Source organism: Scardinius erythrophthalmus (genome assembly GCF_964197995.2).
Source record: "Scardinius erythrophthalmus genome assembly, contig: HAP1_SCAFFOLD_468, whole genome shotgun sequence".
Lineage (NCBI taxonomy): Eukaryota > Metazoa > Chordata > Actinopteri > Cypriniformes > Leuciscidae > Scardinius > Scardinius erythrophthalmus.
This window is the reverse complement of record NW_028296147.1, coordinates 1-13,585: the sequence shown is the minus strand read 5'-3', so window position 1 is coordinate 13,585 and position 13,585 is coordinate 1. Positions and strand designations below refer to the sequence as shown.

The following is a 13,585-nucleotide window of genomic DNA, read 5'->3' as shown; positions in this document are numbered from 1 at the left end:
AAACAGACCAGTTCCTGGGTAAACAAACAAAACACAAGAGCAGTTAAATTGGATTCAATGACACTTTTCAATTTTTGCTTAGACATCCTCTTTAGACAGAACACATTCTTTGACATTTTCTTTACACATGTATTGGCACTTTAAACCCAAATTACATAATGTAATCATCCTTATATCTTACAGGCAATCTACCCTGGGTTCCTCTCTTCGAACGTCTGAGGTTAGGTACCCCACTAGTGTCAGCTTCTGAAATGTCAGAGTCTTCAGATTCCCCATCTTGACCTGTGTCTACTCTCTCACTCCCAGCTACATTACCCTCCTCACGTACCACTCCACCCTCGACTTCCCCAGGTAAGCATGTGTTTGGTAATTGTGTAGTATATGGAATGTAAACAATGTCTTGTGAGTCTGAGTCTGACAATTCGTTTTCTCTTCTTGCATGTGTAACCTGCCTTGTGGGTGAGGGGAAGGTACAGTGTCTCAATTGATCTCTGTGAACGACCTTTGTGGAACCTCCCTGCTCAGGACGTACAGTAAAGACTGGTAAACCTGCGTGATTTTGCTGCACTACCAAATATGGTACAGACTCCCACTTATCTTGGATTTTGTTTCGTCCCCTAAACTTGTGATTACGCAACAATACTCTGTCCCCAGGTCTAATGAGCGCTCCTGAAGCCTTGCGGTCATAGACCCTCTTCCTTCTCCTGGAAGCATCTTGAGCAGTTACCTTCGCCGTCTCCACTGCAGTTCTCAGGCGCTCATGGTGATTCTTTACCCACTCATCAAGATCATCCGCCTCATCATCAGTTAGGTCTTTTCCTCCTAGGACATCCATGGGCAGCCTTGCGTCCCGTCCAAACATTAAATAAAATGGGGAGTAACCGGTTGATGAATGAACGTGGCTATTGTAGGCCATCACAAGTTCAGGCAGGTAAGTTTTCCAATCCCTCTTCTTTTCCGCAGGTAATGTTCGCAGCATGTCGTGCATCGTGCGATTGAATCTTTCGCACTGCGCGTTCCCTTGCGGATGATAAGGACTGGTGCGACTCTTGCTAATTCCGTACAATTTACAGAGCTCTTTGATTACGCTTGCCTCGAAACATCTGCCTTGATCCGAGTGCAATCGGGCAGGACACCCATAGCAGACAAACCAGTGTCGTACGAGGGCCTTGGCGGTGGTAAGTGCTGTCTGATTTTTCGTTGGGACTGCCACAGTAAATCTTGTAAACATGTCTGTAAGCACTAGAACATTTTCGTAACCTCCTGCTGATCTCTCAAGCACGGTGTAATCCATGGCAAGAACTTCTAGAGGTGTGGTTACGTTGGTGCAGGTCATAGGAGCTCGAATCCTGGGGAACACATCCTTAGCTAGAGTACATCTTCGACACTGGGTTACCCATGTTTGTACGTCATTGGCCATTGTGGGCCAATAATAACTCTGCCGCATCTGCTCTAATGTACTCCTGCTGCCAAAATGTCCTCCATGTTCATGGACTCCCTTATACACTGTCTCCTGTAAAGACTCAGGCACTACTAACTGCCAAATCTCTTCTCCGTCTCTTGGGTCCGTAATTACTCGGAACAGCACTTCGTGTCTTAATTTCAAACGCTCCAACTGTCTAGCTAGCTTCTTTTGCTGAGTTTCCATATCTCGGAACGTACGTGTCATTATCCTCCTGTTCTCAAGTACAGCGTTGTACACAGGTGCTATACAAGGATCCTTCCTCTGTTGCTCTTTGATGGATGACCAGCTATAACCATCAACACCCTTCCTTATGACTGCTTGTTTGGCAACTCGGACAACAGACTTGTCAACCCCTTCTTCTTTACCTGGCCAGAGGCAAGCCCGTACCTCATCTGATGTCAACCGAATGAAGTCTTTCCCATTGTCATCCTCCTCGGGTTCCATACCCCAGGGAATTCTAGAAAGAACGTCAGCATTGATGTTCTGTCTGCCGGGCTTGTAACACACCTCAAAGTTGAACTCTGCCAACTGTGCAGACCAACGCTGCTCTACTGCTCCGAGGTTGGCTGTCTCCAGGTAGCGAAGAGGATTGTGGTCGGTAATAACCTGAAATTTTGCAAATATCAGGTATTCCTTAAATTTCTCAGTTACTGCCCATTTAAGGGCAAGTAACTCCAACTTGAAGGCACTGTAATACTTGTCATTTCTTTCAGATCCCTTTAGACCTCTGCTCGCGTAGGCAATGACACGTTCAACGCCCCCCTGCTTTTGACTGAGTATGGCTCCAAGTCCATTGAGGCTCCCATCCGTCGTGAGTATGAACGGACACTGGAAATCAGGGTAAGCCAGAATCGGAGGTGACATGAGACAACTCTTCAGCTTGCTGAATGCGGACTGACACTCATCACTCCAGACAAACGCTTCTGCTGACTTGCCTTTGTTACCTTTTCCCACCAGGGCATGTAGGGGCTTTGCCAGCTGTGCGAATCTTGGAACAAAACGACGATAATAACTCATAAATCCCAGCAGCTGTCTAACCTCCCTAACGTTCGCCGGTGAAGGCCACGCATCCAAGCACTGAACCTTGTCCTTGTCCACCTGAACTCCCTTTGACGAAATTATGTGTCCCAGGAACCGAACCTCTGGCCTCAGGAGGAAACATTTACTCGGTTTCAGCTTCAGTCCATGCTGACGCAACCTTGAGAAAACAAGCTCCAACTTCTCACAATGACTCTTGAAATCCACAGAGAACACAATAATATCGTCAAGATAGATCAAGAGAATGTCAAAAGCCAGATCACCTAATGCTGCAGTCATCAATCGCTGAAAGGTGGCCGGAGCGTTGCATAAACCAAACGGCATCCGAGTCCACTCAAACAACCCGAACGGAGTTGTGACAGCAGTCTTCTCCCGATCTGATTCAGTCACCGCCACTTGAAAATAACCTGCCGTGAGATCCAGTGTGGAAAACAACTGTGCATTCCCCAAAGCATCCAAGGATTCCTCCACGCGTGGAAGGGGGTAGGCATCCTTTAATGTGACTTGGTTGAGTCTCCTGTAGTCGCAGCAGAAACGAACACCTCCGTCTTTCTTTATCACAATGACTGCAGGTGAGGCCCACGGACTGCGACTCTCGTTCAGTACCCCTTGACTGACAAGATCCTGCACATGTCTCTTGAACTCTTGGAAAACGTGAGGTGGGACTCGTCGATGGCGTTGTTTTATTGGCTGTGCATCTCCGGTAGGTATGCTATGTGTCACTGTTGTTGTGTATCCATAGTCTATGTCACTCTTGGAGAAAACATCACTGTAACGTGTCAGCAGAGCATTTAACTCCTCTCGTTGCATCTCAGACAATCCGTCCTGATTCATCTGAACAGGAATTGACAGTTGTTCAGGCTGGCTCTCAATCTTAATGCTGCACTGTACATGTTGTTTAACACGTAGCTCATCATCATCCTCTTCAAATTCCACAATTTGCTTTGGGACTACTTTTTGAGGCTTAGACACAACTGCAATCCTGGACCTCGGCATCAACCTGACGGTTTCTTGACATAGATTTAACACTCGCACCGGAACTTTACCCTTTTCTGGGCTTGCAAGCACATTGGCTACTAACAATCCTTTTGGAAGAGTAACAGAACCTGTGGACTCCACCAACACTTGATGCTTCACCTGATGAGGTATACTGCAGTGGCCTTCCACAATCTTCTCACTTCAGGGTGGGATTATCACAACTTGCTTCCCAGACACCTTAACAAATCCTATCCTTCCTTCTGGGCCCAAGAGTCCTTCATCTTTTTTTACTTTTGCTATCACTCGTCTGACGTTAGCATCTGCACGTTGGCTCACTTTGCTCTCCTTATCCAAATCCTTTCCAGACAGTACAAGGTTTTTCAATTCACTAAGCACATTCATCCCCACAATTCCAGCCAATCCCTTCATCTCCTTCACGTCGGGGTTCGAATCTGTGAGCACGAAAACACACTTCCCTGGAAGCAGACTTCCCATGCACTCTATATCTGCCTGTAGACATCCAAGGACAGGAATGTCTAGTCCGTTTGCAGCAGTGAGGCGTACCCAGTTAGCAGACGACAACTGTATCTCTTTTCCTCCGAAATGATGTTTAAAGTGAGACTCTGAAATGGTGGTGACCTCTGAACCAGTGTCCAACAAGCATTTGGTGAGCACCCCTGCTATTTTCACATCCACTGTCAAACAGTCTCCAAAAGCGTTATCCTTAAGTGTTTCTGGTGCCATATCTGCATTCCAGTCAGCAGTATGACTCCGGATTACTGAAGGCCCACTGGTGCTTGCCATGTCACCCGACGAAGCTCCTCTTAACACCTCAGATACTTCCGCCATTTGTGATGACGCAGTGCCCCGGTTACCAAGCTCCTTAAGCTGCCTACACTGTCGACTGGTGTGACCTGGTTGCCCACATGTATAACAGATATATTGCCCTTCACTGTTTTTCAGTGGCTGTCTTCTCATAACACCCGGCTGGGAATCAACTCTCCTTTGACTATGGACAATTCTGTACAATTCTTCCTGTCGCGCAGCTATCTTCTCTATTGCCTCGTGCAACTTTTCTAATGTCAGTGAGGATGGATTGTCACCAGTCGCAACTGTAGTGTGAACTGCCACTCTCGCACGCACAGGAGTTTTCAGGTTACCTTCAGGTTGTGCTTCCTCTTCCTCAGACCATGTGATGGCGTCCTGCATCAGCTGTGCAAAAGTCAAGCGTTTCTCTTCCTTGACCCTTCGTTTCATCTCTCTCCTTAGGAAATCATCCCTCAGTCCAAGGACTAACTGCTCTTTCAGAACACTCTCTTCATCTGAAACTCGTCTGGGCTCTCTGCGCTTCACCTTGTAGAGCTTTTCTCGTAAATCGTAAGCATAGGCGCGTATGGTCTCACCAGGTGCTTGCTTTCGATCATAAAAGTCTTTCAACCTCGTGCCAATAGGTACCTTGTCTCCATAGGTTTCCTGGAGCAGCTGGAAGATGGACTCCACACTGTTATCCACTTCTTCCATCATGAACTTCACAGTATCTTTAGCTTCTCCCTTTAAGTGCTGCTTTATCAGCCCCACCTGATCCTCTTCTGGCACCTTCATGACTCGAAAGGCTGATTTCATAGAGACAATCCACTCTTCCACACTTCCTTCTCCGGGTTTTGTGGTGCCAGTGAAATCGGTAAGTTTATGATCTCTTGGGATATAGATCGTTGCTGGGGTTGCACGAGTGGCTGCTTGCTGCTCCATTACTGCTCTGGCCAATGACAGGGCTTCTCGCTGTTCTGTTCTGGCATGATCCAATGCCCCAGCTTGCTCCGCTAACCTCCTCTGCATTTCAGCAAACTCCTTCTTCAATTCTTCCAGTTCTGCCATTTTTCTTCTTGCTCACGGACCTGGGACAGAATAGTGCAACAACAACAAAACTAGGCTAAGTATGATCCTGTTCGTGACGCCACTTATGTAGCAAGTATTTAACTCGTCTTGTAGGGGGAATTTTATTAGTGCTGCCACGGAAGACTGAATGACGTAAAGATCTTAGTCCCCGCTTTCAGTGCTTTTAATCTCATTACACACTAACTGTATGTATGTTGTGTCCTACTCTATTAAAATGTACAGACCGACGAGGGTAGGCTTCAGTATGAGTAAACGTAACAAGATGGTTTCCTGAAGCAATATTAAATGTATCAGAAAGTTTAATATACTCCTCCCTCCCCTGGTCTAATAAAGTAGCTGAGATGCCCCTACTCCTTGACAGCTCTAAACAAAAAGGTACAAAGCAGGTAAGTACGAAAATTAAACAATATTTATTCTCTATGTATTTTTCTTTCTTGTAATCAGGTGTTAATTCAGGGTTGATAATCACAAAAATAAAAGAAAATAAATAAAATGTATGGTCTTTGTGTTTTCTTTTAAACTCACTACAACACAAACACTTTCAATGTAAAAGCTCTAAACCATTCAGTTGTACAATGGTAAATCTCACTTCAAAAAATAAAAAAATAAAAAAAACACTTGTCACTTTTGTAAACACCAGTTAGGATGAGTTCACAGTTTTCAAACGATCAACTTCAAATGATCAAACAATCACATTTGGAAAACAACATCAACAATGGTATACCCAATGAAATTTCACATCTGGAAGAGCACTTACGTGAAACGTCCCTTTTTGTGTTCACTCAGTTCATTTGAGTTCTGTAGTTCAACTGAACTCTCACAGTTCAGTGTTCCTCAGATCAAAAATATCAAAAAGGAATCAATTGAAAAGTTGTCTTGACGTAGCGTGCGTTGAAATTAACTTGAGGTTTTCGTAGAACTATCACTCAAGCTTAATGAAATGTCCAACAAAAACAAAAACAAAAAAAATAAATCAAAATGAGTCAAAAAGTAAGTGAATCAAATGGAGATGAATCAAAAATGAGATATCAACTAGAATGTATCAAACTGGGATACACCAATGGAGAGGTGTCAAACTGAGATGTCGTTGGATGGCAGGGTAATACAAAATAGTCTTAAACTCAAATCTTCTCAAAAAAAAATATGTTCAGCGCCAACTGCAAGCATCGATTCCCATCTCACGTGCGATGACACGTGCCGAACACTCAAATACACGTGACCAGTCTGGTTGAAACGTTAATTCGTAAGAGTGCTTTTCGAACAAGATGAAAGAAGTCAAAAGCTCAACAAAAATGTGAAAAATCTCTTCAATCGTCCACAATCAGGCTAAATTTGTACTTTAAATGCACTCACAGTTCTCGTTGCCTTCACAAAACATTACTGCGTCACTCCAGCAGTCCAATGCAATTCACGGATCAAAACTACACAAAAACTACGAAATGCGAAACAAAAATCACTTTATATCGTCCTGTATTCGACTAAAGCCCTGATTATCTTCCGTTTAAGTTACTTTATCGGACGAGCTTCTCAAAACACGACACAACACTCACTTTCTCTTCTCCGTGCGTCTCTTATATCCCGCGCTCTTCTTCTCTTTTTTTTCCCACGCACACTCAACACTGGAAACCAAACCGCCCGTCAAAGTAAAAGTCTGCCAAAAAATTATAATATAGGCTAATTAATAATAAAATAATAACTTAGATAATATATACACCTGTTACATATATATATATATATATATATATATATATATATATATATATATATATATATTGTATTTAGGCCTATCTATCTATCTATCTATCTATATATAGGTCTATATTGTCTAATGTATCATTGTAGCCTTATTTAAGTTGATTTTCTGTATACTGTGTATTTATTTTTGGACTAATAGTGGTTAATAAAGTCCAATAATGGTATGAGAGAGTGTCAGTGGTAATATCATTGTGTTCCTATTGGTCAGTGTTAGAGGATCTGTGTAACAACTGAGGCTTAGCCTGACAGTTAGCCTGCCCTGGACCAGGCTAGTTTCCCAGCATAAGTTGCCGGGGTAACTGAGTTTGAACTTTTTTTAAGTTTGATTTATGAAACCGAATCTACCAAAAAAATAAGCCTGACTAACCGAAATAAGCCTGGCTTATACTCTAATCTTGGTTTATGGAACAGCCCCCTGGTTTGTCATGTGTTTGTGTTTAGTCTGGTTTGTTGTGAGCACATGGCTTGTCTTGTATTCCTTAAGCCATGTGCTCTCCTGTCAATTGTCTGGCCCTTCCCATCTTGCTACCTGATTATTGATTAATTTGCCCCATCTGCCTTGTTCGTTACCCTCTATTGTTTGCTCCCTATTTAGTCTCCCTGTGTTTGCAGTCCTGTGTTGGTTCGTTGTTTTTGTTCTTAGTGTTTCCTGTTTCTTACCAGATGCCTGTCTTGTTTTCCCCCACGGGGAGGTTTTATTTGTAGTTTTTTTTTATTTATTTAATAAATTATCCTTCTGCACTTGAATCCTCGCTATACTATTTTTCCAGGCCGTGACAGAACGAACCAACCAATAGAGGATTCAGCAGAAGAATGGGCATCTTCCTTTTCCCATCTCCCTGCCCCTCTGCTCAACAGATGGAGCAACATGACAAACTTCTCTCCATCAAGGGAGTACCAGTGTGAAGGAGTTCACCAGTTTCTGTTTGTAGCGGAGGGGCTCAATATCAGCGACGCAGTGCTAAAGGACACTTTCAACACCTGCCTTAATGAGCCTGTGCCTGCCTGGGAGACGGGAATGCTGGGGATTTTATCATTCTGGCAGTTTGTGGGGTATGTTTAGCACCGTGGATGGGAGGGTGGTCTTCCGCCTCTTGGCCCACCTCCCATTTACCTCACAAACTGCCATGTCCCCGGTCAACTGATGACCCCTTCGGGGAGAGGGAGGAGGAAGAAAAGGTCCGAACCATCTGCCTCCTATCCTGTGGTGGAGGAAGGAGCTGCAGAGACCCCAGAGGCAGTTATTCCCACACCGCCTCGCACTTGCCAGCGCAGGAGGAGGAGGGCTCCTGTTGCTTCCCCAAGCCTGGTGGTCCCGGAGGACCTGACTTCGGTGGTCCCAAGCCTGGTGATCCAGGAGGACCCGACTTCGGTGGTCCCAGACCCGGTGGTCCAGGAGGACCTGACTTCGGTGGTCCCTGACCCAGTTGTCCCAGAGCTTTCCACCATCAGTCCTGTCATGGCCAAGAAGGCTGTCTTCACTTTCTATGCATTGGCTGTTATGCATGCATGGAGGAAGCACATGAGTTCTGCCGAGCCAGAGACTGTTCACGTCACGTCTGCCGAGCCAGAGACTGTTCACGTCATGTCTGCCGAGCCAGAGACTGTTCACGTCATGTCTGCCGAGCCAAAGACTGTTCACGTCATGTCTGCCGAGCCTGTGTCTCCGGACAAGATGGCCGCTGCCGAGCCTGTGTCTCCGGACAAGAATGCCGCCGCCGAGCCTGTGTCTCCGGACAAGATGGCCACCACCGAGCCGGTGTCTGTTCCTGTTCCTGAGCCGGTGTCTGTTCCTGTTCCTGAGCTGGTGTCTGTTCCTGAGCCGGTGTCTGTTCCCGTTCCTGAGCCGGTGTCTATTCCCGATCCTGAGCCGGTGTCGGTTCCTGAGCCATGGCCGCCCGAGGGGTCGTCTCCGCCTGGCCGCCCGATGGACTGCCTGATCCACCCTGGACACCTGATAACTGGTCTGCTCCGCCCTGGCTCAGCCCTCCCGTCCCTCCCTGGTCACCTGAGACTTTCTTATTCCTTGTGCCATGTGCTCTCCTGTCAATTGTCTGGCCCCTCCCATCTACTTCCCACAGGGAGGTTTTGTTTTATTTATTTAATAAATTATCCTTCTGCTCTTGAATCCTCGCTTCACTATTTTTTTCAGGCCGTGACAGAAACGGCCAGTGCGACGGAGTTGCACAATCTGAGTGGAAATTTGTAATGTCTAAATTCCCTGATGTGGGCGAAAGACAAATATAAAAAATGGTTGTTTGAAAATATATGTAAATTCTGGCAAATGTATTAAGTTGGGCTAGAGTCAAAAGAAAGTAAAATTAAACTGTTAAAAGTTGATGAGAGTGCAGTGTGCCAGTCCTGAATACCCCAGAGTCATTCACTGTCAGTAAAAGCTGCTATCTGAGCCTGTGTCATAAGTAGAGTTGTTCCGATTCCGATACCAGTATCGGAAATGCGTCCGATACTGCCGAAAATGCTGGCATGGGTATCGGCGAGTACTGGAGTCCAGGCACCGATCCGATACCACGCAATTTATTAGAAATAGGAATCTATTTTCTGGTTAGCTTCGTTAGCTCTAACACGGTTCTTCTTCGCCGCTCTTAAAACAGTTGCGCTGTGCTGCCATCGGCAGCTGCTGTCTTAGAGGGGCGAAGAAGAATTGATCACGTGACGCCTCCTTAAAAGAAGCTAACGTTAGCGCATCATGTCGGCGGTTTGGCAGTATTTTACAGTGGATGTTCCCAACAGTAAGACGGCGACATGAAACATATGCAAGGAATCAATTTCGAGGGGTGGCACAAATGTTGCAAATTTCAACACCAGCAACTTAATTAAACATTTGAAGACGCGTCACGCTAAAGAGCACGACGAATTTAAAGCTAAGGGGAAAAAGAAGGACGAACTGCAGCAGCTAACTCTGGAAGCTGCCTTCCAGCGACGAGATAAATTCCCCAAAGACAGCCAAAAAGCAACAAAGATAACAGACAAAATTTTGGAGTTTATTGTCCTGGATGACCAACCCCTGTCTGTCGTCGAAAATGTGGGATTTCGCCGCTTAATGGAGCATTTGGAGCCAAGGTACTGTTTGCCAGGTCGTAAATATATCTTAGAAACTGCGCTACCCAAATTATACGGGACAATTAGGGAACACATTTTGTGTATGCTGAAAGACGTGCATGCAATCAGCTTTACCACGGACATTTGGAGCTCCGACGTGTGCCCCATGTCTTTGCTAAGTTTAACATCACACTGGGTGGACAGAGAGTCAACATTTACCCCTCGAAGTGCGGTGCTGCACGCCAACGAGTTCCGAGGTTCACACACTGGCACGTTAATTGCCGAAGCAATTGAGGGGATGCTGGTAAAGTGGAAAATCCCCAAGTCCAACGTTCATGTTGTTTTGCGCGACAACGCTAGCAACATGAAGAAAGCCATGGACGAGATGGATGTACCAAGTTTGGGATGCTTCGCCCACACTCTCCAGCTAGTGGTGCATGAAGGGCTACTGTCACAGAGAAGTGTGAGTGATGCACTGGCGAATGGTAGGAAGTTAGTAGGGCATTTCAAACACTCGCCACTGGCCATAGCAACGAGGTGGAACAGTACCTACTATATGGTTGAGAGTTTACTTGAGCAGAAGTGGTCAATTTCAGCATATGGAGCTGACCACGACCTGCCAGGCTAACCAGTGGGCTTTACTGGAGAAAATAATCATTGTTTTGGCACCATTTGAAGAACTGACCAGACAGATTAGCTCCTCCACCTCTTCTGCAGCTGAAGTCATCCCCTCAGTCACAGTGCTGAAACGCCTGCTTGCTCGGGAGAACGAGGGGGACACGGGTATAAAAACCATGAAAACAACCCTTCTTGAGGCTCTCCAGAAAAGATTCAAGACCATCGAGAATGAGCCCTTGTATGCAGTTGCCACTCTTTTAGACCCACGATTCAAAGACAGGTATGTCTAATATTTTTATTAAGTATCTATATTATAAACAAAATTTTGAAATGGTGTTTTGGATAACTAGATATTGCATTATTATTGATTACTATTGCATTAATAATGTTAACTCTAAAAGCTACTATGTAGGAGGATGTTTATTTGTTTATTTTACACAAAGACATTTATTTATTGTTTTTCATTTTTTTTAGATACTTCACAGAAGCAGACAGCATCAAGCAGGCCAAGGATGCTCTGACCCAAGAGGTGGAGAAGATGGAGGCGTTACTGAGCAGGACCACACCTGAGGGAGCAGAGACAGTGCCAGAAAACCCCCATAAAGCCCCACGTATGGAAGCACAGCAAGACAGCAGCAGAAAGAGCAGCTTGAAAGGCCTGTTTGAGGAAATCCTGCAGGAGCATGATGAGGAACGTGGGGCAAGTAGCACAAGCACACAAGTTCAAAATCAAATACAGACATATTTGACAGAGCAAACAGTCCCACGCTCAGACAGCCCATTCCAGTACTGGGGAGTCAACCAAATTCGGTTTCCCACCCTGGCTGCCACTGCTGCAAAGTTTCTCTGTGCTCCTTGTACCAGTGTTGACAGTGAGAGACTGTTCAGTGCAGCGTCCAACATTGTTGATGCAAGAAGGATCAGGCTAGGAGGAGAGAGGGCAGAAATGCTCATCTTCTTGAAGAAGAATCTGCCTTTGCTCTTGAAATTATGAGCAATACTAAATTGCTAAAATGCTACTGCAATGTGTAGCCTACTTGTTTTAAAGTATTTTTTTGTTTACTGTGTAGCTGCTGCTCTTTTGATTTGTATTTTTTTATGTTTACTTTATAGGTTGGTGTTGCACTATTGTTAAATACTGCACTATTTAAAGATTTAAATGCCTTTTTATTTTAGTGCATAATGGCTGCACTTTAAGTTTTTTTTTTAAAGGAATCTTTAAAGTTACTGTTGCACTACTGTTTTATACTGTTCTATTTAAAAATTTAAATGCCTTTTATTTTAAAATATTGTGGCTGCACTTTAAATTTTTTTTTTTATAATTATTCCTATATTTATTTAGTTAAGTTGTTGTTGCACTACCGTTTTATACTGTTCTATTTAAAAATTTTAATGCCTTTTATTTTAAAATATTGTGGCTGCACTTTAACATTTTTTTTTATAATTATTCCTATATTTATTTAAGTTGCTGTTGCACTACTGTTTTATACTGTTCTATTTAAAAATAAATTTAAAAATAAATGGCTTCCATTTGCTGTATTCATTCATGTTTTACAAAGGGTTTAACCTGAGCCAGGCCTTACCAGAATGATAATCATATCAAACTCATGCAGGTAGTATGATCTTTTTCTCTTTTTTTTTTTTAACACACCGGTATCGGTACTCGGTATCGGCCGATACCCTTAGCACGAGTATCGGAATCGGTATCGGGAGGGAAAAAATGGTATCGGAACATCTCTAGTCATAAGTGTTAAGCTATTTATAGTTTCAGTTGAAAACCATAGACATGGAGATGTTAAAAGAAATCATGCTACAGGCAGTTCAGATTTCATACATTTAAAGGGAAATTTGTATTGAAATGTAAAAGTAAAATTCAATGACTTTAAAAAAGTCTTTAAAATAAGAATACAGACCTTAAACGATAGAAGTGACATTTTTGACTAGTTTATTTTAGGACCAGTTACTTCTTTGTCTCCACCATACAGGGCCGATGGCTCCGGCTACAGATGTAACCGTACACTGAATGGACGTTGTGATAACTACACTGACAGTATAATCTCAGTATTGTGATTTTGCTGATTTGAAGATGTTTAAAAGATTTAAGTGATTAAATACTGCTGTTATTAACCTGTCTCCCTGTGTTAACACTATTAGGCAACCTGATGGCTCTGGTAACTCTTGAGTGCACCTTCTCTAAGCTCCAGAAAACAACTGATTATTTTGAAGAAAACTGTCAAAGATTCTGTTATGGGAAAGATCAGGTAAGATCCTCTTTGGCCAAACGAGGGCAACCTAAGGCAGGGAGTCATGCCGACACTGGGCATCTCCTGAATGGAGGTGTTTTGTGTGAGATGGGTATGAGAGTGGAGCGGATGACTGTGAGGCCATCAGCGTCATTATATCATTAAGGGGAGATGAGCTGTGAGAAGTTACGGCAATCTGACCCAGAAAGTAAAGTTCCTCCATACCACTCACCAGAAACCGCATTCATTGGATGGCTTGTTTTTCATTGTGACAAGTGTCTGCAACTATGCCAGGGGACAACACCCTGATGGAGATTATAGATAAAGAGCTAATGGGAATGGGCTTTCAAGAACCAGCTTAGACCATGAGGTGACTGTCATTATTTGTTGTGGAGACAGTAACAAAACTTCTTAATTTATATCAGGTTGGGTGCCTTATGGGCAAGAGAAAAAAATCTATAGAAGTGTTGATTTTGAACTAATATGTCTATAAGATTAGACATGTTGGCGGCTAAAGATGAAGACAGCTTTT

At 44.0% G+C, this 13,585-nt stretch overlaps 1 protein-coding gene across 1 annotated transcript; it reads right to left on the bottom strand.

Annotated features, from left to right (window-relative positions):
• Nucleotides 1-643: 643 nt before the first annotated feature.
• On the bottom strand, nt 644-3,499 carry LOC308686585 (retrovirus-related Pol polyprotein from transposon 412; the record flags this gene model as incomplete). The annotated part of the gene is made up of 1 exon (XM_081395015.1): nt 644-3,499. A coding segment is annotated over one exon (2,856 nt), but the record flags the coding sequence as incomplete, so codon positions are not given.
• Between the last annotated feature and the right edge of the window lie 10,086 nt (nt 3,500-13,585).